The 26,774-nt window shown below is 46.9% G+C and overlaps 1 protein-coding gene across 4 annotated transcripts; it reads left to right on the top strand.

The window, feature by feature from the left end:
• The first annotated feature begins 897 nt into the window (after positions 1–897).
• Positions 898–26,561, top strand: LOC123062132 (protein TSS). Of its 4 annotated transcripts, none has more exons than XM_044485487.1 (26): positions 898–1,178; positions 2,963–3,065; positions 3,214–3,275; positions 3,369–3,461; positions 3,550–3,622; positions 4,322–4,684; positions 6,183–6,250; positions 6,355–6,486; positions 7,215–7,256; positions 7,658–8,182; positions 8,262–8,416; positions 8,513–9,065; positions 14,772–14,834; positions 14,925–15,026; positions 15,119–15,436; positions 15,508–15,600; positions 15,758–15,859; positions 15,953–16,057; positions 17,481–17,614; positions 18,759–18,942; positions 21,753–21,884; positions 22,310–22,422; positions 22,598–22,688; positions 23,308–25,691; positions 25,787–25,844; positions 26,258–26,561. In XM_044485487.1, exons 2-24 carry the CDS (start codon positions 3,005–3,007, stop codon positions 25,543–25,545), a joined length of 5,802 nt encoding a protein of 1,933 aa, XP_044341422.1. In that variant the 5' UTR covers positions 898–1,178; positions 2,963–3,004; the 3' UTR covers positions 25,546–25,691; positions 25,787–25,844; positions 26,258–26,561. The 4 variants fall into 4 exon arrangements, with proteins under 4 accessions (XP_044341422.1, XP_044341418.1, XP_044341423.1 ...); XM_044485483.1 differs by lacking the exon at positions 898–1,178 and adding an exon at positions 1,712–1,974; XM_044485488.1 differs by lacking the exon at positions 898–1,178 and adding an exon at positions 2,302–2,326.
• Positions 26,562–26,774: the final 213 nt, after the last annotated feature.

The following is a 26,774-nucleotide window of genomic DNA, read 5'->3' as shown; positions in this document are numbered from 1 at the left end:
TTAATTATTTTTAGTGCTATAGATATAGAAAAAATGGTGAACATTTGATGCACTAAATTGGATGATCGTCCCCTATCACTGTTCGCGGATGACGTGTCCGATGTTCGTTTTGGTGAAGTCATGGGAGTTGCCCTAAGGGGAAAATATCAGGTGCTACCGGCCCTTAAGTGATACCGCGATACAGGTTCGTGGGTAGTTGACTCGGAGCTCTTGAACATTTTGCACAAAAAATATTCGAGAGTTTTAAAATTGCTCGCAAATACAATAGCTCCTCAGATGTCGTCGGACCTGAGATCCAACGGCTCCCAAAAGCTCGTATCATGGTACCACCTAAGGGGCGGTAGCATGGACGTGGATTTGATGAACATGGTTCCACACGCTTCCCTTATGAATAGTAAATTCAGAAAAAATTAATAAAAATCTGAATATTTGTTGTAACATATATAGTCAACTGATATACCAGCGTATGAAGTTTCACAAAGAAATTACATCGGTGGTATTCTAGATAAAAGTGACAAATCAAAGCTATGTTAAAAAATACTACTGTTTAATGAATAGTAATGTCTCAATTATTTTTCTTCACCAAGAATACCACGAGTGTCTTCTTCATAAAACTTCACACATGATTAGAATGGTTGTAGTTTTTCCTAATAATTATTTTTAATTTACTACTTCTTTTATTCCTAAATATAAGTTTTTTAGACATTCAAATAGACTATAACATATGAATGTATGTAGACATATTTTAAAGTGTAGACACTCATTTTGCTCACTTGTCGAAATCTTTAGAAAGAATTATACAGTATTTAAGAACGGAGGGGGTATTTACATGGGTGCGTGTAGAACCATGTTCACATTTTGGACCGTAGCACCTGATATTTCCCTGTTGCGGTAATTTTCCAAATCCATCCCATGCCTTCCTCAGCGCATCGCCTAAGAGAAAAAAAAGAAGGAAAAACAGCAGCGGCGACGAGGCGGGGGAGTTGGGGGAACGGCGGGAAGTCGACGAGACCCAGAAGCTGTCCGCGCCCCACGCGCGGGATGGGCAGGCCACCTCGCTGGTCCTGGCCATGGCGGGGTCGAGGATGCGGTCGGCCTCGTCCTCGGCAGCAGGATGATGGCTGGCTGGTGGCGCGAGGAAAAGCTCGTGCACGGCGTGAGCACGGGCCGGCGTCGAGGTGGTGCCCTTCTCCTCTCTTCTTTCCCTCTGGTCTGCTCTCTCGATCCCGTTTCTCTGCATCGCGTGGGGTTGGAGTTGGCGGCGCGAAACGGGGGCGCGGGCATAGGGGGAGGCCAGAGGAGCTCGATGCCGGAGAGGAGCTAGCTGGCAGAGCACGGAGAGGAACGAGGCCGAGCTCGGGCGGGGCCGCCGAACTTGGCATGCGGCAGACGAGCTCGCCGGGCAGCGCGGCGACGGCCTGGATGCGGACGGCGGAGAGAGAGAGAGAGGGGTTCGGTTCTCCGTCGGGCGGGGAACTCCATCCCGTCCTCCGCCATCCTCTCCCGCGAATCTGGCCCGCCGCCGAAGAAATATTTCCTCCATGTCCTGAACCACGGCGACAAAACTGTAACGCGCGGCTCCGTCACTGGCCCACCGTACGACGATTTAATTTCCAGTGAACCGGACCGGCATTTCATGTCAGCAAAAAAAGAGAGGGAGGAGAACCGGACCGGGCCAATGAGGACCCTATCTTAAATCTCCACCATTCCACCCTTATCAACCCCGCCCACAACCCCTTTCGTTATCTTTCCCTCCCTCTCTTAGGCTCCTCTGCTCACTACTGCTGCCCCTTCTGCTCCTGACCTCCATCCCAGTAATGCCTAGTTTGTAGACAGTGCACCTACCTCAGCCCAGCTGCCTCTCTCCTTATCTTAGCTGATTGCTTGGGAAATTGACCTTCCATTTTGCTTCCTGTGGCCGTCAGTTCATCCTTGCTGGTATACTGTCAAGAGCAGCTGAGAGCCAGGCCATTGGTAAATTGTTGGAGCTGCTATTATTTGGTTTCAATGTATTCTTTGTGTGTGGCCTTTTCTTGGCAATTTTCATTTTAGCGTGCGCTTAATCGGTACCCCTGGTTGCTTCTGTGTTTCGATATGCATGCTTATGCGCATAACATTGTTCTTGCCTCCCTCGTTGTGCAGTGTGAGCATGGAACAGCAAACACGGCTTCTCAGCTAAGCCCTCTTAAATTGTTCCTATTGTGTGCATTCGAAATTGGATATCCTTTCTACGGTCATGTGTATTTCCAATTTCCAAAGCAGCTTTGTCTTATTGTGAATTAGTTATGCGGAATCCACAATTTTGAGCATGTCTGCCCATGTCATGGTAAATTAGCATCTTGACTTCTTGAGTCTGTTTCTATGTCCATCGTTGCACTTGCAGGCATGGTTTGAATTTCAGTCCCCTACTGCTTGTGCACCCTTCTGTAGTTGCGTTCTTTCTATCCATCATTTGCGCAGATTTATGTTGAAGCGATTTTTCTTCTTCAATGGACTAGATGTAACTTCGTCCGTTGGTTCTGCTAATATGCCTTATACTTATCCCTTCGTAGAGTTTGACGATTTTTTTTGGATTTCGGTTAGTTGTACCATCTATATATCATTATGCGCAATTGTCTCATTTTGGAATCACAGGAGATAAAAATAGTGTCGACTTGAATTGATGTTATGGTGTTAACGCAACCATTGTTGCTTGCACTTCATTCTCACCTTTGGTACATCTTTTTCTGGTCAATCCTGTTGTCGTGGGGTGTAACTGTGTCTCTTTCACGTCTACGTAGTGTGTATATATACACATATCAAGAACAGCTCCCTGTTTTGTCCTAACTTCAGTTTTCTAGCCCTACTTGTGCAACCACCATCACTCTCTTGACTCTTCTACTCTGTTCCTTCTAACGTATGCCACATGTCTAGGTAGAGGTTGTTACTCCAACTTAATTTTATTTTTTACTGTTTGGTCTAGGTGGGCATCTTGTGCTGAGCTTGCTTGCCGTTTGGCGTGCCCATGGCACCCAAGAGCAAGCGTGGCAAGGCCAAGGGCGAGAAAAAGAAGAAAGATGAGAAAGGTATTGTTGCCATGACACCTTGATTGGCTTTTGATTGATCACAATTTGATTGCTAATGGCATACCTGATTGGCTTTGCTTGCAATAGTCGGAGTAGATAGTTGCTTGCTTGAGCTGATCATTTGCAAATTTCTTTGATGAATTACTAGTGCTCCCTGTGGCCATTGATATCACTGTCAACCTTCCGGATCAGTCCGATGTCATTCTCAAGGTTTAGCTTCTTGCTACCTCAGTTCTTTCTGCACTGTTTGTTTTTCTTGATGCATGATTTCAGCAACAAATATTCCTTCTTTGCTTGGTGCAGGGAATTTCCACGGACAGGATCATTGATGTGAGGAGGCTGCTCTGCGTCAACACCGCCACCTGTGCAATCACAAACTACTCCCTCTTGCATGAGGTATTTATAACGTTTCTTTTTCTCTCCATACTATATTACAGCAGCGAACATCAATTCAATCCTGTTATATTACGTCGTTTGTCGGCAGACTCGTGATGGTCACTTGAAGGATGGCGCGGATATTGCGACACTGAAGCCATATACTCTCACCCTGGTAGAAGGTACATCTTATGTCTGCAAAATAAGGATTTATTTTCTCAAGGCATCTTTAATCGAACCCAAATAAGTTTCTGATTCCCCAAAACCTTTTTTTACTTAAGTTCATCTAATCCATTCCCAAAACGTGCATAACTCCCAGAAGCCTTTTGGCTGACCCAAAAAACAACCCTCTTCTTTTTTGCGGAGGAAGAAAAAACAACCGTCCCCTTCCAACATTTTGGCTTCCACTGCTGCCACACAATTCGCTCCCCAAAACCCTAGCCACGTGCATTTTATTATTTTTAGGGTTGTTTGCTATAATAGTTAGCAAACAGTAGATGTTTTTAACATAGGTGATGGCCAAATTTATGTTATACAACTTTAATTTTAATGCATTCTTTTATTGGACTTAGATTAGAATGCAACAACGAAAAACACAGGATTTTTTGGTAGTTAGATTTTAATTAAGAGCTGGTTTTTGAAGTTAACTAGTGGGGTTGGATTAGAGATGCCCTTAAGATTTGTTAAACCCATTGTTTGTAGACGTATGCTTTGTAAATTGTACCATTGCGCACCTATACACCTGACTGCACCTTCATTTGCATCATTTTGTCTTCGATTTCCATATATCTTAGAATTACTATTAAATTCTCTTCTATAGTGTCCTAGAGATAAACCATCCATAAACCCTACATCTTAAACTCTAAAAATTCACAATGCAGGGGAGTATGACGAGGATAGCGCGTTGGTGCACATACGGCGGCTGCTGGACATTGTTGCGTGCACCGCCTCCTTTGGCTCTCCGCCACCTCCGCCGCCTCCTCCATCCCCCAAGGATGCTGATGCCACCAAGGAGCCCTCCAACTCCAGCTCCAAGCCTGCAGCAGCGGCCTCCTCGGGCGGGCGCCGCACGGGCTCGCCACCGCCCCTGCCGAAGGAATCAGCTGCAAAGGATGCTGATGCAGCGGCGGCCAAGGAGGACGCGGTCTCGGCGGAGCTGGAGGCGGAGATGAGCGGTGCATGCCCCCGCCTTGGAGCGTTCTACGAGTTCTTCTCTCTTGCTAACCTCTCACCGCCCCTCCACTGTAAGTAAAACCTCTCTCACAGCCTCACCAAAACCCTGTAGTTGATCTTTCTATTTCAAGCTTCGGTTTCATGACTACTGACTTGAACCGTAAACTTATGGCAAATGCTACATGTCGGCCGACCAATCCCAGCCCAGGATCGCCCCCCTCCCGAGCCGTAGATTGCTTTTCACCGTGGCCATCGGATCTCGCCCAGCACACGCGCATAGGAGGAGAACAAAGTCCGTATTTCTTGCTCACAGGCGCGCACGGGGAAGAGACGGTGCCCACATCTCACGCTTACATGGGTGCACGGAGCCTACCCCCACTCCCCTCGCTCGCAACGCCCCACCCACGCCCGCAAGAGCCTCGCCGTTGCCGGCTCACAGCATAGCACTCCATGTATGCAGCACAGCCAGCAGCAGCGCCAGCCGGCTCGCTCCCACCAGCCCTGCCGTCATCGCAGCAGCCCTAGCTGGCGCTCGTAGCAGCGGGCGTCACTGCCCCGCTGTCGTTGCAGCATCCCCTGTCAGTGCTTGCTGCAGAGCGCGCTGCCGGTCGCAGCATTGGGCGTCCGGCCGCAGCAGTTGCCGTCGCCGTTGTAGCATAGGCTGTCTGACTCGCAGCAGTTGACGTCACCGTCATAGCACCATGCCTGCATGCTCGTAGTAGTGGCCGTCGCTGCTCACAGCACCCAGTCGTCGCCGTTGCAATAGTGTGGCCCTGGCTCGCAGCAGGAGCCGTTGCCGTAGCAGCACCGTGTCCGCGCGCTCGTAGCAGCGGTCGCCGCTGATCGCAGCAGTGGTTGTCGCCGTCGCATCACCCGGTGGTCAGCATCACAGCACCTTGTGATCACCGTCGTAGCACCGCCTTACAGTAGCGACAGCAACAGCGGTAGCAGTCTGGGTGCACAGTGATCTCAGGGGTTTGTAGCAGCGACGGCACAGCCTGGCAGTGCGGTGGTCTGAGGTTGCAGCAGCGTCAGCAGCACCGGAGGTTGAGGCACTGGGGAAAAAGAGAGGGGGAACAGAATGATGCGGTCGCGGTCCTTGCCGAAGAGGAATGAGTGGCGACAAACTTGTGCAGAGATAAGACTTAGACGCTTAGGGACCACATGAGCGGTGCGTGGGGCCTATGGGGACACCAGATTAGAATGGGATGCCCGATGCTAATCGTTCTACTAAACTTATTCGCAACAAAAGAACATTAAGGTGCTGTAGTACTGCCAACATTTGAAATGGGACTAACAGGGTCCTGAATCAAACAATATGACTTCCTTGGGAAATTTTGGCAGCCTCAGTTTATATTTGGAACCTCTGCCTTGACCTATTTGTCCATATATCTTTGCTGTCGGCTTCACCATGGTTTGTCCTTGAGATGGTAGTTCATGCAATTTAACACTTTCCTCATTACTTTGAATGCTAAGCATGAGATATCAGCTTGAACTTTGTAGAGCTGAACATTTCTCTGGCGAGGCAAATTCTTCCGTTTGCTGAGTTATTTTAACTCTTTCGATCAGTTATAAAGCGAGTGACTCAACCTCGACAGGAGGAGCAACCGTCTGATGACCATCTCTTCTTCCTTGAGGTAATAATGGATAATAGTTGTATCTTTGACAGCACTTTTGCGCTAAGATCCCTGCTAAGTACATCGCATGTGTCCTAATTGGAGAACTGTTGGCTGTCTTTCAGGCAAAGCTTTGTAATGGGAAATTTGTCATTGTTGAAGCTCGGAGAAAGGGGTTCTTTAGTTTTGGGAAACAGCGTGTTTTGTGCCACAATCTTGTCGACCTATTGAGGCATCTCAGCAGAGCATTCGATAATGTTCGTTTATCTCACATTCTGGTTATAGCTTTTATATTAGGGTAATATAAATTGTTGTCTAATAATCTTGCATTCATTATTGTATTACCTTTGTTATTAAATATCCCACTTAAAGCTGTAGCCACTTCTGGACCAATGAACTGATATACACTTTAGAGACGAATGTAGTAAATAACAGCTTGATTTTGAATCTATTTTAATGTATATATGCGTGTGAACATTTGTGTTGTGTGTATGTTTTTGTACAGTAGTAACTGAGAGAAGATGAAGCATAATTAGGATAAAATTCCTAACTTCCCTCAGCTGCAAGATATTTGAATTGGCAAAGTCTATTTTGGCAGCAGCACTGAGTCCTTCACCTTTCAAGTTTATACTGCTGAAAATAACTATCTGCATTGCTGTATTTTCTGGCGGTATGGGAGGACTACTTAACTCACAATTTCACTTATTCAGATTGAAACTACGACTACGTACTAAAAATTTGATACCTGAGCATGCTAGTGCATTGTTGTAGATTTTGAAAATGGAATTTGCCAAAACTGTACAGTGGCACGGTGTCAAAATTCCTATTCTAGAAACTACTTGTGGTTCTTAATTGCCAACAATTTTATAGCACCATTTAAGTATTTCTGTAAGCAACTGTGTGGTCTCATTTTTCGTATCTCTAATTCTTTTCTATGACCTTGTTATATGAATTTAACCCTTTGTGGTGTTTCCATATATATTAGGCATATGAGGATCTTATGAAGGCATTTTTGGAACGGAACAAGGTATGTTGTTACCCCTTTTTGGGTGTTTCACTGTACCTATCTTTTTCTAAATTCAATGGAAACTTTTCACAAGACCGTGACTTTGTGTTTGTATTATTGTGTGCTTGGGCATAATGATTCATCTGAAAAGGAGTGGAACATATTCTAATGCACTTCAAATAGCAGACAACAATTTGGGTTGTCTTCTAGAAATATCTACCTTCTACAGTTATGCTGATGTTCATATTCAGTATCTTCCATTTGGTGCTCCTCTAGTATGTTGCGCTTGATTATTAAATATTTACGTGCAGCTTGATAATGAATCATGTTTTTGTAAACCAGCTGTTCCATGCGCCATCAGACAACAGTTTTCCTATCTAATGCTGCATCATGATCTAACTATATCTGCTTGTATGTTGCAGTTCGGAAATTTTCCTTATGGTTATCGTGCAAATACATGGCTTGTTCCTCCGATTGCTGCCCAGTCACCATCAACATTTCCTCCCCTTCCTGCTGAGGATGAAACTTGGGGAGGCAATGGAGGTGGTTGGGGAAGGGATGGCAAAAGTGACATGTTGCCATGGGCAGATGAGTTCATGTATCTCACATCCATGCCTTGCAAAACTGCTGAGGAGAGGGAAATTCGTGACAGGAGAGCATTCCTACTGCACAGTCTATTCGTAGATGTTGCCATCTTTAGAACTATTGCAGCCATCCGGCATGTAATGGAGAGTACGGATGTGTCAACAGCAATCAAGATAGATGAGGTCTTGCATTCTGAGACGGTGGGAAATTTTAGCATCACTGTCACAAGAGATTCTTCAGATGCAAGCTGCAAGCTGGACACTAAGATAGATGGAAGCCGAGCCACAGGAATGGACTCTAAGCATCTTGGAGAGAGAAACCTTTTGAAAGGAATAACTGCCGATGAAAACACTGCTGCACATGTATAAGTTCAAAATTAAGGTGATCTTTCTCATATTCAGGTAAAGAGAGGCTTTTCTTAATTTTGTCTCTAATTTGCAGGATGTTGACAGTTTGGGCATCGTGAATATTAGATACTGTGGGTATGTTGCTGTAGCAAAGGTTAACAATTACGAGAAAACTATTGTGACTTCTTTTAAGCCTGCTGATATCACGGATCAACCTGAAGGGGGTGCCCATGCATTGAACATTAACAGGTTGGTAGCAATGCTTTGTGTTGTTTTTCTAGTTATCCACGAAGTTTATGCTGCTTATCCCATTTTTTCATTATTATATATATTTATTGTTTTTAGTTTGAGGATGCTCCTAAATGAAGCCAATGCAACTGGAGAAAAGAAGTTACCAACACAAAGTCATAGGCAGGAAGAACTAACTGCAGCACAAACTTATGCTGAGAACGTGTTGAAGGAAAGTCTTCAAAATCTTGAGGAAGAGGAGACTGATAAACAATCATTTATGAGATGGGAACTTGGTGCGTGTTGGGTTCAGCACTTGCAAGATCTGAAAAAATCTGACAAAGACAAAAAACAAGGTGATGGGAAGGAAAAGAAGAAAATGGTGGACAAAGCTGTGAAAGAGACAAAGATTGAAGGGCTTGGGAAGCCTCTCAAAGCTCTTAAGCACCCGAAGAATGCGGTTGATGCTTCTGGCAAGGGATCCTCATCAGGGAACAAAAGTTTGACTGATGCAACAAGCTCTGGGGAAAGCCAGAAAGTCAAGCCATCATCTGTTGAATCGCCTCAAGGAGACTGCATCACCTCCGAGAGTGAAATCTTGCTGAAGGATGTATTACTGGATTCCGCCTTTACAAGGTTGAAAGATTCAGAAACAGGACTCCACCAGAAGGTAGAAATGCATTAATTTTCATAGCAAGTGATGATTTCGCATCTGCCCTTTGCTGTCTTGCATATCCAACTCATACCCTCCTCATTTCAGCATTTAGTTTCAGAAAATAAATGTCCTATTTAAAATAGAGTTTCCTTCCCACTGTAATTATTAATCTTTGGCAATCATATACAATCCATATATAACTGTCAGCATTACAGTTCATGTGATATTTTGTTTCCTAATATTGGGGATATACCGAAAAAGGCTTTCACCCCGCTTTATAAATAAAGCAAACCGCCAAGAGCACACATACAAGCACTAGTTCAGAACACACACCCAAGTCTCATAGGAAGAAGTACAAAGGTTCTGCTGAGGGCACAACTCAACAAGCCCTAACAAAAAGAAAACAGGGGGAGCCGGAGCACAAGTCCAGCGCCTAATCTGGTTCCGGCGGTGGCGGGGGGAGCGGAGGCGTCAGACGGACGGCCATCGAGCGGAGGTCGGGGATGAAGGCGGAGATGGCGTCCCGGTCCTGAGGGCGGCTAAGCGGCCGCCAAAGCTGCAAGTAACCAGACAGTTTGAAGAGAGCGTTAGTAGCCCGTCGAAGAGGAATGCGCTGGATCACAAGTTTATTGCGGATCGTCCAGAGGGTCCAAGCGAGTGCTCCAATCTCAAGCCACCTAATGTGGCGAGAGGGCAAGGGGGAGTTCTGGAGTTCGGCGAATAGGTCGGGGAAGTTGGTGTGGCACCAGTTGCCACCGACCACCTCTCTAATGCAGCTCCACACAAATTGAGCGGACACACAAGAGAAGATGTGATTCGAGTCTTCGGGGACATCGCAAAGGGGGCAAAGGCCAGTCCCAGGGCCATTTCACTTGCGAACCTCCACCCTAGACGGGGTCCGTCCATGGATCCATTGCCACATGAAGATCCGGGTCTTCAGGGGCAGGCGGATGGACCACACCGTCGTGAGGGGGGGGGGAGGGGCGGTGGATGGGGCAATGGCCTGGTAGAGGGACTTGGTGGAGAATTGGCCTGACAGCTCAAGACGCCACCTAACCTGGTTCGGGTCCGCATCCACTACCGGCTCGTGGAGAGCGACGCAATCAAGTAACTCACGCCAGGCGGCGGACTCCGGGGGACCGAACGGCCTCCGAAATGTGAGGAGCCCTAAGTCAATAAGGGCCCTCTCTACTGAAATGGATGGGTCGACGGCGATGGAGAAGAGGACGGGGAAGCGAGCTGCGAAGGGGGAGTCTCCCGCCCACCGGTCGAACCAGAACAGAGTCGCAGCCCCAGATCCACCCGAGATGGAGGTCCCAATGCGGAGGACTGGGAGTAGTTGGATTACCGACTGCCAGAACTGGGAACCGCCAGATCTCTGACAGAAGGCTAGGGGTTGCCCACGCAGGTACTTGTTCCGGATGATGTCTAACCAGAGGCCGCCATGCCCTTGCGAAATGCGCCAGAGCCAGCGGGATAAGAGGGGCAATATTCATGCACTTAGAGCACATGATACCGAGTCCTCCTTGATCCTGAGGCTTGCAAATGTCAGGCCAGCTAACCATATGGTATTTCTGCTTATTGTTGTCGCCCGCCCAGTAGAAGCGAGACTGTACTTTGGCGATCTCATGGTGCAGAGTCTCGTGAAGGCTGTAGAAGCTCATGAGAAACAAGAGGAGGCTGGAAAGGGAGGAGTTAATGAGGATCGTCCGGGCCGCCTTCGACAGCCACCTACCCTGCCAGGGCTCTATGCGCGTTTGCAGCTTGGCCACGGTCGGACGCAAGTCAGCGACGGTAAGCCTAGAGTCACTAATGGGCGTTCCCAAGTAGGTCATGGGAAAGGAGCCCAGGCGGCAGTTTAGTCGGTTGGCAATGCTCAGGCGTTCCGCCGGAGAGTAGCCCATTACCATCACATCACTCTTGTCGAAATTGATCTTGAGGGCAGACATTTGTTGGAAGCAAAGGAGGAGGAACTTAAGATTAGAGATGTCCGTCTCCGAGCCTTCTACCATAATGATGGCGTCATTGGCGTACTGGAGAAGGGAGATCCCGCCGCCGCTGGCCAGGTGGGGGTTGATCCCACGAATATGGCCCACAGCCTTAGCCTTGTCCAGGATGGCGGCAAGCGCATCCACCACCATGTTGAACAGGAATGGGGAGAAGGGGTCGCCTTGTCTAACCCCACAAAGTGTGGGGAAGTAAGGGCCGATCTCCCCATTGATGTTCACAACAGTGTGACCACAGGACACCATCTGCATCATTCGGGTGATCTACCGGTCGTCGAAGCCCTTCCGGAGCAGAACTTCCCGAAGGAAGGGCCAGCTAACAGTATCGTACGCCTTATGGAAATCGATCTTTAGGAAGACCGCCCTGAGGTGTTTAGACCGGACCTCATGGAGGACTTCGTGGAGGACTAGCACCCCATCCAGAATATACCGCCCTTGAATGAAGGCGGTTTGGTTGGGGTGGGTAATGTGGTCGGCGAGCAGGGTCACCCTATTGGCGTACCCTTTAGCCAGAATCCCGAAGATCACGTTGATAACCGTGATCGGTCAGAACTGGCGGATGTCGGACGCCCCAGACACTTTGGGGATGAGCGAAATGATCCCATAGTTGAGGCGCCCGAGGTCGATCGACCCAACGTAGAACTCGTCGAAGATGGCCATGATCTCAGGCTTAATCACATTCAAGAAGGACTGGAAGAATTTTATCGGAAGGCCATCCGGACCAGGGGCCGAGGTAAGGTTCATGCCTCTAATGGCCGCCCAGATCTCGCCCTCAGAAAAGGGGGCCGTAAGGGCCGCGTTCTCCGTGGCGGAAATAGATGGTTGTCGGTCCAACAATCGAAGGATAGAGATAGTCCGCTCCTAGGAGCGGAGGAGAACAAGGACCTGTAGAACCCGTCGACGTGGGCCCTAATGTCACCCGGGGACTACATAAGGGTCTCGCCATCCCAGAGGAGTGGGATGGTGTTGCGTCTACGGCGGCCATTCGCAATGGCCTGAAAGTAGGCCGTGTTCGCGTCACCCTTCAAGACCCATTTTTGGGAGCCACGCAAGCGCCAATAGGCCTCCTCGTCGGTGTAGATGACGGAGAGTTGGTCTTATAAGTCGTAACGGGAAAGCCACTCCTCGGGGGAGAGGCCGGTTGCGTCCGCACGCTGGTCCAGGGCCTGGATGGCGGTCAACAGGGCCTTGCGTTCACGGAGATCACGCCCCAGGTTGGCGCCCCAACCCTTCATGAACTGCCGGCCACGTTTGGCACAAAATTGCCACACGTCAATGGCCGAGGAGGGATGGGGGTGGGGGTGGGCATGCGCCTCCACCCAGCGAGTGCCGACGGCCGCCACGAAACCAGTTTGGGATAACCAGAATGTCTCAAACCAGAAGCGGGGGGGGGGGGGGAATCGGCGGTCGCTCACCGGTGGAGGACAGGAGGAGGGGGACGTGATCGGAGCCGATCCGGGTGATGGCCCGAAGGGAAGCCAAGGGGCATCAGAGGTCCCAATCTGGGGAAACTAGGACCCGGTCCAGGACGGACTGGGTCGGGGATGCCTGCTGGTTGGTCCAGGTGAACCTGGCACCAACCCTATCTATCTCGCGGAGACCAAGATCAGCAATGCAGTCATTAAACATTTGCATCCGTGCAAAGTTGACATGCTCATTGCTCTTGTCCTCAGCGAAGCGGAGGAGGTTAAAATCGCCCCCGACAACCACGGGGAGGGAAGCAGCCGAGACCTTCCGATGAAGCTCCTCGAGGAAGGCGGCCAACCTACTATGGTCGGCCGGGCCATAGACGATGATGACCTCCCACTTGAAGTTAAGAGCCCGTTCAAAAAGTTCCATGCTCACAAAGAATTGACCCCGATCCATACTACCCACCTCGAAGGTGGCATCCTTGACGCCTAAAAGGATGCCACCAGAGTGGCCGGCCATCCCACTAGAAGGGAGCCAGTGCCACGCAAAGAGGTGGGAGCTCAGCCGATCAAGCTCGGGCAAAGAGAAATCAATGCGCATGGTTTCCTGAATGGCGACAATGTCAATGTGTTCATCTCGCATGTACTCAATCAGTTGGCGGCGTCCCGGAGAGCACCGGTCATCTCTGCGCCCGTCCCGGAGTTCACGAAGCTCGCGGCGGAGTTCCTCTTCGCGTCGGAGGGCATCCGGGGAGGGGCGGGGCATGCCGCGGCGGTTGTCGACGCACCGTTTGCGCCGCGCCTCTTCGTCGTCCCACTCGCGGGGCATGGCCCGAGTCGGCGAGGGGAGGGGAAGAGGCAGCGGTGCCGGGCGGCCGAGCGGGGGGAGGAGCTGGCACGAGCGGGGGAGCAGGAGGGGAGCCGGACGAGACAACGGTGGCGGCGGGGAGGGAGGATGCGGCGCGAGGGAGGCCTCGGGGCAGCCAAATGGCCGGTCGGGGCGAGGTGGGCCTAGGGCAGGTGGGAGGCCCCGCCACTAGAATCCGGCCCAGACCAGCAGGGCCTGGCGCATCTAACGCCACGGCCAGCCCGGCCGGGCAGCGGCCCAGCAGGCCACGGCCCAGGGGGTCGAGGACCGGGGAGCGGGGCGAGGCCGCGACCCGGAGGGTTTCCCCTCGACCGGTGGGAGCCGCCGCCACCGGGGGCCAGACCGGGGCGCCTGAGGGAGCGGAGCGCGGAGAAACGGAGGAAGGAGGATCCAAATGCCCCAATGAATGGACGGAAGGGGGAAGCGCAGGCGATGGTGGCCGGAACAGCATCGGCGCGGCGAGCCGCCGGCGAGGCCGAGACTTGTGCGGGGACGGAGCCAGCCATCGGGCGGCACCAAGGCGTCCGAGCCCAGCCGAGGTTGGAGCAGCCGGCCACCCCCAGGAGTGCCTGCAACGGCGACGGGCGTCGCCACCCCGCAAGGCGGCAGCTTGCGCCACGGCGGACCGGGCAGGGCTCTGCATCGGCGCCATCGACCGCGGCCGCCGCGAGCTGGCGGCAGAACCCCGCACGAGGGGGGCTGAGCCATCGGCCACGTCGGGCGGCGCAGCACGACGGGGCGCCGGGGAGGGGGGGGACAGGCGCGCGACGGGGGTGGGGGGTGGGGGAGGCCGGGTCGTCGTCGGCTAGGTCAGCCCAGCGAACACGGGGCGGCCGGCGTGGGCGGAGACGGCTCCGGCGAGGGCGGCGCCAGCAGCGGGAGGGGCGGCGGGGGGTCCGGTGAGGAACCGAGGAGGGCAGGGCAGTGGGGGAGGCGCAAGCCGCGGCGGTCCGCGCGTCGCCATCGCCAGAGCAGTCCATCCATTGGGGATATCAAGGTATACCGTGGAGAGGTTCATGAAATGTGTTCTTACCCTACTAACAACCTCAAAGTTGTGTAGCCTACCTCAGGCGCACTAGGGGTTGATAAATAATAGTGCTGTTTGCTAGGGGGCCGTGCTTTCCCTGTTAACCAACCTACACATGTTCGAAGCCTTGCTTCGGCAGGGTGAGGGCGCTTGTTCTTCTAAATTAAAATTTCACTGGTGCTAGCCTGTGGCCGAGTGTTTTTTACACCAGCGTGTAGTAGTTTCAAACAACATCAGATATGCAAGTTTTTTCACCTTTTCTGATTTTGTCGGATCCACTTCTGAATTCTACAAATAAAATCCAAGTGTGAAACATACTGGGTATTATTTTAGCACGCTTGCTTACCAAGCGGCCATCCGTAGCTACTAATAGTGAATAAAGTTCATAGACTAATATCTTGTGCTCCACAGTCACCATCTGAGTTGATTGAGATGGCTCTGAAGTTCTCTGATGAAGTTGCGCTTCCTAAGCTGGTATGCATCATTATGTAAAACATGAATAAGTTCCCACATGCTTATCCTTTTTAGTCAAGAGGCATAATAGCTAACCAAGAAATTATTTAGGTTGCCGATTTTGGTTCTTTGGAACTTTCACCTGTTGATGGTAGGACATTGACAGATTTCATGCATACCAGGGGCCTGCAGATGCGCTCCCTAGGACGAGTTGTAAGTTTGTAACAACTTTTTCATTTGAACATGATGGATGCCGGTTCTTCTTTAGTGCTTGATATGTGCTAATCTAAGAATAACCTATGTAGGTCAAACTTTCAGAGAAGCTCTCACACGTACAGTCCCTTTGTGTGCATGAAATGATAGTGAGAGCATTCAAGCATATTGTCCAATCTGTTATTGCAGCTACTTCAGACATGAGACAATTAGCATTAACAATAGCTGCAGTGCTGAACTTACTTCTTGGTGTTCCTGAATCTGAATTTTCTGGAAGTTCTCCTGCTGTGCATCCCCTGGTGTGGAGATGGCTTGTTGCCTTCTTGAAGAAGCGATACCAGTATGAGCTCACAGGGCAACATTATGATGATGTGAGGAAATACGCTATATTGAGAGGACTATGCCATAAGGTAAACATGTTTAATATTTTTAACATTTCTCACACCCGGTCCATTTTATTGAGATTAAAGGTTGCTTTTAGGTGGGCATTGAATTGGCACCGCGAGATTTTGTCATGGATTCTGCTTTCCCGTTTTGCAAACAGGACATTATTAGCCTTGTGCCCGTACATAAGGTAAAAGTATTTTTCTCAGTCAATTGTTTTTATCATACAAAAATCACATTGTGCTGTCATGGCTTGTTCATCACATATGACTATCAGTGTTTTGAGAACTTGGTAGATATAATGAGTGGCACATAAACATAACTGACGTGTTTTTTCAAAAATGCAGCAAGTTGCGTGCTCATCTGCAGATGGAAGGCAACTTCTAGAATCCTCTAAAACAGCTCTTGACAAGGGTAAACTTGAAGATGCTGTTAATTATGGAACCAAGGTACCTTCTTGTAAAATCTTGTACATTTCTTTTTGGCAATTCCTTAGCTGTCATATCTTGGGGACTCATAAATTATTCTATGTATGAATGCAGGCCCTTGCCAAGCTCATAATGGTGTGTGGTCCCTATCATCGAATGACGGCTGGAGCTTATAGCCTTCTAGCTGTTGTTTTGTACCACACTGGTGATTTTAATCAGGTAGATGGTTATTCAGCTGCACAGCACATAGTCTATAATAATTGTTATGCATGTTTTGAAGACAATGCAAGTGATAGCACTGTTTAATTAAGTGAGGATTATTGAACATGAGATGATATAAAGACTTACGCCATTGCACTTTCTTTATGTATATATTAGTTTATACTTAGAAATAATATATACTTTTAGCATTCTTTGCTAAGCATACTTCAGTTACAATGTGAGCGAAAGATACATAAAGGTGTTATTGGGTTAGACTAACTATAACACCGAAGGAATATGTAGGGAAGATACACAACAAATTCTGGTAAAACTGAGACTTTCTTGTATTTTTAGGAGGATCAGCAGATCTAAAGTTTTTCTATCAGTGTTCTGCACATTTCATTTCATTATATCTACCAAGTTCATTATATCAGTGTCCTGTGCATTTCATCACTATGACTATCAGTGTTTTGCACATTTCAACATCAGCAGATCTAAAGTTTTTCTACATATTAATAACTAGTGAAGTTGAAATGTGCCAGCAAGTGTTGTATTTTGTTTTTGAGAAAAGACACCCAAAGAGCATTTTGGCAAGTAACAAGGAAAACATATGTGGTACAATGGAGTTATGGACACAAGACGGCCAGCAAAACGGCAGCACTTCTTGTGTAATGCCCTCCCAGCACTGGAGATATCTCAGATACAATCCGACAGGAATATCTATCCAATCCAGCACACAACCGCTTAACACTCACCTGTGACTAAGGGGTTTCCGTTGTTCATTGGAGCGGGCAAATAAATGATCTGTGTTGTTTCCAAACAGTTTTACTATCTGCAGTTATAGATACATATACATGTGTTTTAAATCACAAAATAGGAATCTTTTAGTCTTTTGTCCTGCACGTATAATGAAATTACCTTCATGGAAATTGCGTAAGCGATAACGATTCAATAATTTTGTGCACTTCTACCTCTCATACCCGTATGATGCTGTCACCGTTAATCTTCTTACCCATGATGCCAATGTAATTAAAAATGATAATTGATAGTTAAACAGCTCAAATGTAATATGCATGTATCTTGTATGTCATATTATGAGAAATAATCTAATTTTCCCTAATGGCTCCTTTGTCAAATACTTTCTGCGTATGCCATATAAAATTACCTAGTAAGGCTCAGCGGCTTGTTACAATGGACAAACCCTAAGTTTACATTATCATATCAGATCAGTGAAACTTCATCTTGGCCTGTTTTAGGGCTTTAATGCCTTCTGTTTAGTTACTTAGAACACTGGAGCCAGCTGAACTGATGCTTTGGATGTTGGTGTGTTTGTGGTGCCTCATAAAATGCTTGATAGTTATTTCAAACTCATGATTTACTTTTCTATCCTAGCATTTAATTATCTATAGGCACAGTATAATGTGTACCTAAAAATTTGCAGGCTACAATATATCAGCAAAAGGCCCTAGACATCAACGAGAGGGAACTTGGGCTTGATCACCCTGATACGATGAAGAGTTACGGAGACCTTGCTGTTTTCTACTATCGTTTACAACACACAGAACTGGCTCTGAAGTAAGTTCAGTTTATGAAATACTACTTTTTTTATTCCATGCAGAAAATCTACAGTTTCACAAGGGCTGAGCAAAGTAGTCACTCCAGCTGTAACTTGAAGAGAAGTAGCATATATCCAAAAGAGTAGGAGACCTCTTTTAGGGTATTTTATATCTTAGTAAAGTGCTATGTCAAGTTGATGAAGTTTGCCAAATAAAATAGTCTTGCTATTGCTGCCAAGAATATATTTTACTATCTTCTCACGTTAAAACTATTTTTTTCACAGAATTATTATGTCGAATGTGCATATTTGGTTCTTTCTCTCTATGCTTTATCATTTGGATTAAAAAACTAATCTTGTCTTATGAAAGTAATGCTAAGAGTGAGCAGGAACTAGTTGCTTAGTCGTCTGAGTGTCCGATTTCTTTGTAGTTTAGTTTTGTGTCTGAGGTGCTATCTCTCAGCTCTCACTCCATCAATGTTAATTACAACAGTTGAAATAATATAACTAGACCCTAGCATGAATACCGTCAACATATAACCGTCAAACCTAATGCTGGCAGATGTTGCAAACTCATAAATACTAAGTGAATCCTTAGGTGGTGATATGTTTCCCTAATGTTTTAGCTTAACCACAAGCATATGTAGTACTCCCTCCGTTCACAAATATAAGATGGTTTGGATATTTCAATACAGACAAACGGGCTGAAATGAGTGAATGAACACACTAAAATGTGTCTATATACATCCTAATCAGAAAAAAAGTTAGAACATTTTATAGTAGTGAATGGAGGGAGTATCTTTTTTATTCTTCAGCAAGATTGCAGAGGGTAAAAGTGGTATGGTATTTGCTTCTAGCCTCAAATTATTAAATTATTAATTGCTGTCATGTAAATCTCTTCTTGAGGATGGATCAAATTCCCTTAAGCTCGTATATCTTTAAAGGCTGAAGATTCAATAATTGTTTATTTATCTGTGTATGAGCTTGTCTTGAAGATTATTTCATGGATATCAAAGCTATTGCATTATGTGAAAACCTAAGGGTCTGAATAAACAGCAGGGTGCTATACCTGCTATCCTTTTGATACCTCCTTGCAGTGTAATCCTAGTGATCTATACTCATTGCTACAGTGTATACAGAAAATTAACCTTTGGTGCAAATTAGGTACGTCAAGCGTGCATTATATCTTCTACATCTTACATGCGGGCCATCTCATCCAAACACAGCTGCAACATATATTAACGTAGCCATGATGGAGGAAGGCTTGGGCAATGTGCATGTAGCTCTTAGGTACTTGCACAAAGCTTTAAAATGCAACCAGAGATTACTTGGGCCTGATCATATCCAGGTAATTTTCCTTCTCAACATTAAGGAAACATTTTAAAAAGTTCTTCTGGCAAATGGCATGCTTTTGTTAGCGAGATAATTGTTAAATATGAAAGATGTTCATTTCGTGCCTCTTTACAAATCTCGCTTGTTGACTTAATCAATAATCAGAAAATCTTAAGTCGATACCTTCAATGACTTAACAAGTTGTGGTGAATGCCAAAAAATCATCAACAAATTGTTTGTCAGTTCCAGGAGACATGTCTCGATGATGAGTCAAATTATTGAAGGCCAGGCGTTGCCAAGACCGTATCATTGGACCCCTCTAGGCCCAGATATGGGCCATGGAGACCAAGAGAGGCACCACCGACCAAGGAGGAAACTTACGATACGTAGGGAAGGCTGAACGTTTTGGATATGAATACTAATCTGGATTCCTACCACCTACATGCCTGACGCACTGACATGGCGACCGACATACCAGTGCTATATAAGGGGTGACATGGCGACCGGCATACCAGTGCTATGTGAGGGCAACAGGGACATAGTAGTAGGGATCCCGGTTTCGCATAGCCTAGAGCCTTTACACCACGTAGAGATTCCGATGCTTCCCATTGAGACCTAGCATATCTTGTCGAGCTACCCCAACTCGTCGAGTACCCCGTGATATTGTAAACGATCCCCTGTATTATCCCCACATATAAGAAAAAAGACAAAGGCAGGAAGTAGGGCTTTTACCCAACTTAGGGGGCTGAACCTCGGTATATTCTGTGTCCCCTTTTGTGTTATAGATCCATCGGTAGCTTGATGTGACGTTCCCGCGACTACATATCCACATACTCGTTCTAGTACCACTGTCAGGACAAGACAAAAATCCATCAACAACATGGGAGTATGATTCCACGCATCAGACTTCGGGTCTTTCTTGCTTGCCTTGGTCCTCACATAATGTGCCTCTTGGGAAAACACTTGCTTGTGCTCCTTTCCCAGCCTACACAATTATAGATGTGAGCTCATAAGCTCGTCCCCTCTTGTGCGCCACACTTTTATGTGCATACATAGTGGCGTGCACATCCATGGTTCTAATAATCTCAAAAAGAAAATTGCAGAATCATGATGAGGAGCATTCGGTTTGGTACATGCATGGAGCTTCAAGTTAGTTGGATACTTGTATAACCAAGAAGTTACATCAGGATCACTATGAGAAGCATCCGGTTTGATTATTAACCTAGATCTACTCTACTGGTCGTCGCCCTTGTCCTCGTCGACTAGGTCGATGTACACCAGAACTGGCCATGGATATGGCCACGCTCCGGGTGCAATGGCCACGGACGCCGGCGTGCGCGGTGGCGTGGTTGGCACCTCGTGCTGCTCCGGCTCCACCCACTCGAGTGAGCAAGGCACTATGGTCGTCCACCCCCACAAGTGCCCATAAGCGACGCCAGTGGCCATGGCTCCTGCCGCTCTGCCGCGGGTGCGACGGCCAATTCGGCCAGCAGCCCCAGTGGCAGGCCAGACCACTCGGCGAGCTTGTCGAGCTGGGAGTCCTCGAGGACCTTCTTGAAGGCCTCGTCCCCTCCTTCACTACGGGACTTGCGGCGGCTCATGCGCTCGAGCACACGCACGATGGGGACGTGCTGGAGCATGGGCGCTAGAGCGTCGAAGAACGACTGGCGCCATCCGTCATGCTCGTCATAGAACCAGGTGTCCCAGTGTGGCAAGTCCTCGGCAAACGCCGGTTCGTGGCGGAGGTCATCGGAAGCTGTGCCCGATGGCGGCAGATCTCCTTAACCACGCGCGACCCAAGGCCAGAATGGCCCACATTGGAACCCTTTCCGGGTTCAGATGCCACCCGTTCGGCAGGTGGACGTCGGGCCATGGCACGGGGATGGCATCGTCCCAGTAGCGCTGGCACTGGTCGACGGTGACGTAGACGCGTTCCCGCAGCGGTGCCACCCCGAGGAAGAGTCGGCCTCGTGGTTGTGCTTCCCAGGGATCCACTTCCACGACATTTGTGTCGGCGATGGGCAGTGGCGAGGGTTGACACCCCCCTCCCCCCGGCACGTTTGCATTAAAAAGGACCGGCTCTGTGGTAGTTGGGTCACTCTCGCGTGGGGCCAGAGCGGATCCGTCTACTATCAGTGTGGACGCAAACCCGACCCAAATTTGGGGTGGATTTGTAAGAATGGGAATGGGTCGGCCACTCGCCGCCTGCAGCAACGGGGTGAGCCGCCACAGCCACGGGCATGATGAACATGTGACTGGCCCGGCAAGATATCACGCGCCGCTACCAAGTCCGAATGCGAAGAGCGGAATGAAGCCGGACTGCCAGAGGCGGCAACGCCAATGAAGTGACCGGCTGAGCAGTCGGGGTCGCCTCGCGTCGTGAAGCCATGTCCTCTTCATGCTCCGGTTTGCCGTGGAGGCTGGCGGGGGAAGACCTCTCTGGCCCTGCGCATGGCCAGCACCGGTCTCACCAGCCGCGTCCCTAGCCACCTAGCACGGCGGCGGGGGTGGCGACTGCTGCACTGGGTGAGGAGGGGCTGGCCTCGGTTGTTGCACGAACACGTGCAATGGACAGTCTCGTCCCTGGTGACCGAGCGCGGTGGCAGTGGTGACGGTGTCTGGACGCACCAGCGACGTGCGTGCGGAGGAGCGAGTTGAGGAAGCGTCACAGGGTGTCCGCACTGGCTCACATGTGCCCCAACTCAAGAAAACGCAAAAGCTTTGTGCCCCGATGCATTTCAGACCCAGAAAGAAGTTCTTTTTTTTTAATATCATTTCCATAATTAACTATTAGGTCCAAGTGACATATTCTTCTGTTGTATGTAGACTGCTGCAAGCTACCATGCTATCGCCATTGCTCTCTCGTTGATGGAAGCTTATTCGTTGAGTGTTCAGCATGAGCAGACAACCTTGCAAATCCTTCGTGCAAAGCTTGGACCAGATGATCTTCGGACTCAGGTTTACTTCTACTAAGTGATATTATTGAAATGCTAAAAACCTAGCCCCTCTGTTACCAATGGATGTCATTTTAGAATACATTTTGTATAAAAGAATTAACTTTGAGCACTAATATAAACTAATGTATTTTATTTTAAATACTAAAATAATATTAGTAGATTTTCCATCAAAGTACTTCTGTAATACTAGTTGTGCATTCGAAAGCAAGTCAATGCCCAAATGACATCTACTACCTCCTTTCCCAAATATATACCGTTGTGGCAGTTCAAATACGACATATATTTAGGAACGGACGTAGTAGTTAGTAACAGAAGTACCTCGATTATTTTCCCACTTGAACTATTATCTTAGCTATATGAAGAGAATCGTTCCCTTCTCATTTATTTACAAGGACATCCTTAATATTGTTGCCTTCCACATTACAGGATGCTGCAGCCTGGCTTGAATACTTTGAATCGAAAGTAATTGAGCAACAAGAAGCTGCCCGCAATGGAACTCGAAAACCTGATGCATCAATAGCTAGTAAAGGACACCTAAGGTGCGATTTAGTTCTGCCAATGAAATCACAGTTAATCCTTAGAGAAACTTCTATTGTGTTGTGCTAGCTAGTGCACAGCACATAAGCTGGTATCAGTTATCATAGATATTTAGATGCTGTGCATTTTTTTGGACTATACAGATGCTGTATTGACTGTATTTGTTTGCACTTGCAGTGTATCTGATCTTCTTGATTACATCAATCCCAACGAAGAAAACAAAGGAAGAGATTCTGAATCAGGCAAGAGGAGGTACTCAAGCATAAAGGTTAGTTGCTAACTTTTACTTTGGATTATGCCATCATTAAGGAACAAGGTTAATTAAGACAGAGAGAAATCAGAGCCGTGAAATGGTTACCATGGTGTAGTAGTGTTAAATGAATAATTAAACTCATAATGCAATTGGTCAGTGTCTTAAAGAGAAAAAGGGAGACTTACAATTGTTCACTACAAAGTCAGTTCTTGTTAGTATTGCTGACAGGCAGCAAAATAGTATATTTCTGTTTACATAGTTCTATGAAGAAATAGTTTTTCTACCCCAGAGTGTATTAAACTCTCCTTAATTGGGCAACCAATTTTTTTATCTTTCATGGATTGAGCCTGTGCCGGTGGCTCACATTTATTCTGTAGTGTTCTAATATGATTTCTGTCTATACAGTTTCAGTTGTACCAATTCAGACAGTGTTCAAACCACACAATTCGGCCCTTCCTGTGTATCTGGAATTCAATTAACCTGGTTTCCTTTTTTTTCATGATGCTTAAAGTTACACTACATTTTCCTTCTGTGAAAACATTCATGTTACCACTGGAATAACTTGACCTTTGGTATTTTAGCAATACTGTAAATGGCACTTTAGAATTTATTCATTGTATACTCATCCTGTCAGGTTTTATCACATTCGAGTGAGAATTCAAACGTAGCAAGTCCTGATATATCTCCAAGAGATTCTGCTATTGCATTCAAAGATGAGGAAAAACAAATTAAAGAGCCGTTGCAAGATGATAGTGCTAATATCATGGATATTCCTGAAACTGAGGTTAAAGAGAGTCCTTTACCCTTGAAGGCTTCACCACCTTCTGAACAGCTGGTAGAGAGATCTGAGGTGAACATCAGTTCACCTGAGGAAGTTTTTGAAGGTGGAATACTAGAACAGGATGATGGCTGGCAGCCTGTTCAAAGACCTAAATCAGCGGCAGTTTTAGGTAAACAGATAAAGCATTACAGTGCTGCCATCAGAAGATATGACCCTGAGAATCATGCTCCAACAGATGCTTCCCAATATAAGCCAAGGAATTCCTATTCAAATAACCGTTATTACTTCTTAAAGAAGAGAACTGTCGTACCTGCAGCATACACAGATCCTCAGCAGCATATGAAAGTCCAGACATCAAGTGTCAGGTTTGGTCGTAAGACATACAAGGCTACCTACCGGGTTAAGCCAGGGACAGCATCCACGGAAGTGCAAGATACTTCTAGGATCACAGAGCAGATGAGTGGTAAAGAAGAATCCCAAATATCTTATTCACATGTACACAATCGTTCAGCAGATCTGAAAGGAAGTGAGCCACATGGACCTTGGGTTGAAAGTACTGGAAACGCACCATCATACAAAGATGTTGCATTGGCACGTCCAGGTACAATAGCCAAGACTCAAATACAAAAACCTAGAGATGATGTACTGCAACCATCACTTGGTCAAATTATCGCACAAGAAATGAAGGATTCCTTGGTAGATGCAGTTCAAGTGGACCAGAGGTCCGTCTCCTCAAGTACCAATAATTCCAAAGAGGTACACATTGTGCCAGCAGAAATGCAGCATTCAGAAAAAAGAGAAGAGTCACATAGGGAACATGAGATTGACAACACCGAGAAAGATAGTTTACCAGATAAGGTAACAGCAGATAATGAGAAACCTTCTGGCATTGGCCCTGCAGATAGTAAAACAGACACGTCCTTATTCAGTAACAAAGATCAAGAACCAACAAGTAGTGACAATTTTGGTGCTGCCACTGAGTTCTCAGATTTGGCAGTACCCACAGAAGCTGAAAAGAGTGGGAAAACTGGCATACAATTTCTTGAAGAATCTCTACCTACTAATAGTGAACCTATTACAGTCTCAGAGCATACAATAAGTATGCAGGGAGGCGTTGGAGGTGTTGAAAGTGAGAAGTCAAAGCCTGACTTGCTTCTAAGTAATATTGATATAAGAGAGATATCTAATAAGAAGCTATCTGCTGCTGCACCTCCATTCAATCCGTCTCCTCCAGCTATCCTTAGCCCAATTGCTGTAAGTGTCGGTCTCCCACCACCAGGTGCCGTTCCAAGCGGCCCTTGGCCTATGAATATCTCCATGCATCCTGGACATTCAAATATGGTGCCAAACGGTCCTCCTCTGTGCACATCCCCACATCATTCGTACCCGCCCGCTCCTCGGTCTCCTAATCTCTTGCATCCTGTGCCATTTATTTATCCACCATATAGTCAATCGCAGATGGTTCCAAGCAGCACATTTCCCATGAACACTACTATATTTCGCCCTAACCATTATGGATGGCAACCTTATATGAGCCCAGCTGCATCTGAGTTTGTGCCTGGACCAGCATGGTCAAACAATCATCCAGTCGCTTACACCCCCAGCCCAAATGTTGCTGACACTATTTCTCAGTCAATAGCAGATTCACACGTCCTATCTGATGCAGCTGTTGTTAGTATAGGACCTTCACTGGACAGCAATATGGTTGCAGTAAAGGAGGAAATGGAGGTCCCTCTGGAGGTAGACACTGGTAATTTGATCCGCAATAATATTTTGGGAGAGGAACATGATAAAGAGTTAAAGGATGCTGTTAATGCTGCACTTAATCCTCACATGCCAGGAGACAGCATATTTGATATTGGTGGAACGAAACTGGGAGGCAACATGAAGAATGAAGATGAGGGTAGCTTTAGGATATTTGTAAAGGGGAAAAGCAGGCGAAAGCAAACTCTGAGGATCCCGATAAGTTTGCTTAACAAGACATATAGCGCACGTTCCTTCAAGCTTGACTTCAACAGAGTAGTCAGAGAGAGTGATATCTTCAGGCCATCGGGCGTTTCTTCTGCTGAAGTAGTTTCTTCTGGCGACTGAGGAATATTCCACCAGTCAAATATTTACCTATGACATTATTACCCAAAGAGAATTCGATGGATCTCCATTTGAAAAATACTGAAATGTGACTCTTATTTTTATCTGAGCATTTGGAAGGCAGCAACAATGCTCCTTCAGTGTTCCAGGTAATCATTCTTAACAGATATTTTAAGAACTTTTTGCTCCCCTATTATAGATCTCAATCATCTAATATAGTAGGTGTTGATTTCAAATTTTCTAGATCTGATCCAAGCTACTCTGAAAAGATAAATGTGTTTTCTTTTCCGACTTCAAATAAGGTATGGCTCCCTTCTCAGTTATCATTTTAGCCTGTTACATGTTGAATTTGTTTGTACCCCATATACGGATCAGTTTTGGGTGTAGTTCTTGGTAATGATTACATTTTGCTATAAGCATTTATAAAAAGATTAGTGTTCTTTGAAGCACCTTTGGAACCTACACAGTCATCACACATGTAAAGAGGGGGTTAGTTACTCACTGCTCCAATAAAAGGATGGGTAGGAGAAAACTTACCTTATTTTCTCAGTTCAGCCAATGTTAAAGTACAAAGTTTTCATGTTATATCTTTCATCTATGTATTAATAGTAGCATACCATAGCATGTTTTCTTGCTGTTTTATTTGCAGCTTCCACGCTACCTTTTCTTGTATTGATGTGTAGCTAACTGTTCTCTGTTCACACGCTGCTCTCAGGTGTCGACAATTCCGTGTGGAGTGTAGCAGATTGCCGAGAGTTTTGCGAGATCCGGAACCAATAAAAGGTGGAAGTGTTAGCAAAAAATACATGGCAGACTGATTCTTTACTACAATTTTGATAGACTAAGTAGAATATTTTCCTCCAAAATTTGGGCTAAATTTTGGTCGTATGGAACTTAACTTCTAGAAACTTAGAAATTTGTTTGCTCCTGCATCCTGAAATAATCTCTCGTGTCTTTTGTGAGAGAAACTAATGTTATTCTTTTGATGATGAGAATTAGTAATAAGAGCATCTCCGGCAGCCCCGTTCTCCCCAATAAATTTTCTGCGATAGAAGATTTGAACCAAAAAAACGTACTCTAGCAGCTCCCCTTCAATAAATTATCTTTGTGATCATCAAAAAGAGTCCCACCATTGCCTTCGCAATGTACTCACTGCGGCCTTGTCGACAGACAGATAGCTAAGATCATCTCTAGCAGATCCCGTAAACCTTCGCCCTGTAAAATCGTTTTAG

The sequence above is a fragment of the Triticum aestivum genome, chromosome 3A (assembly GCF_018294505.1).
Source record: "Triticum aestivum cultivar Chinese Spring chromosome 3A, IWGSC CS RefSeq v2.1, whole genome shotgun sequence".
Classification (NCBI taxonomy): Eukaryota; Viridiplantae; Streptophyta; class Magnoliopsida; order Poales; family Poaceae; genus Triticum; species Triticum aestivum.
Note: the sequence above shows the minus strand (reverse complement) of the source record. Positions and strands in the feature narration are given on the sequence as shown.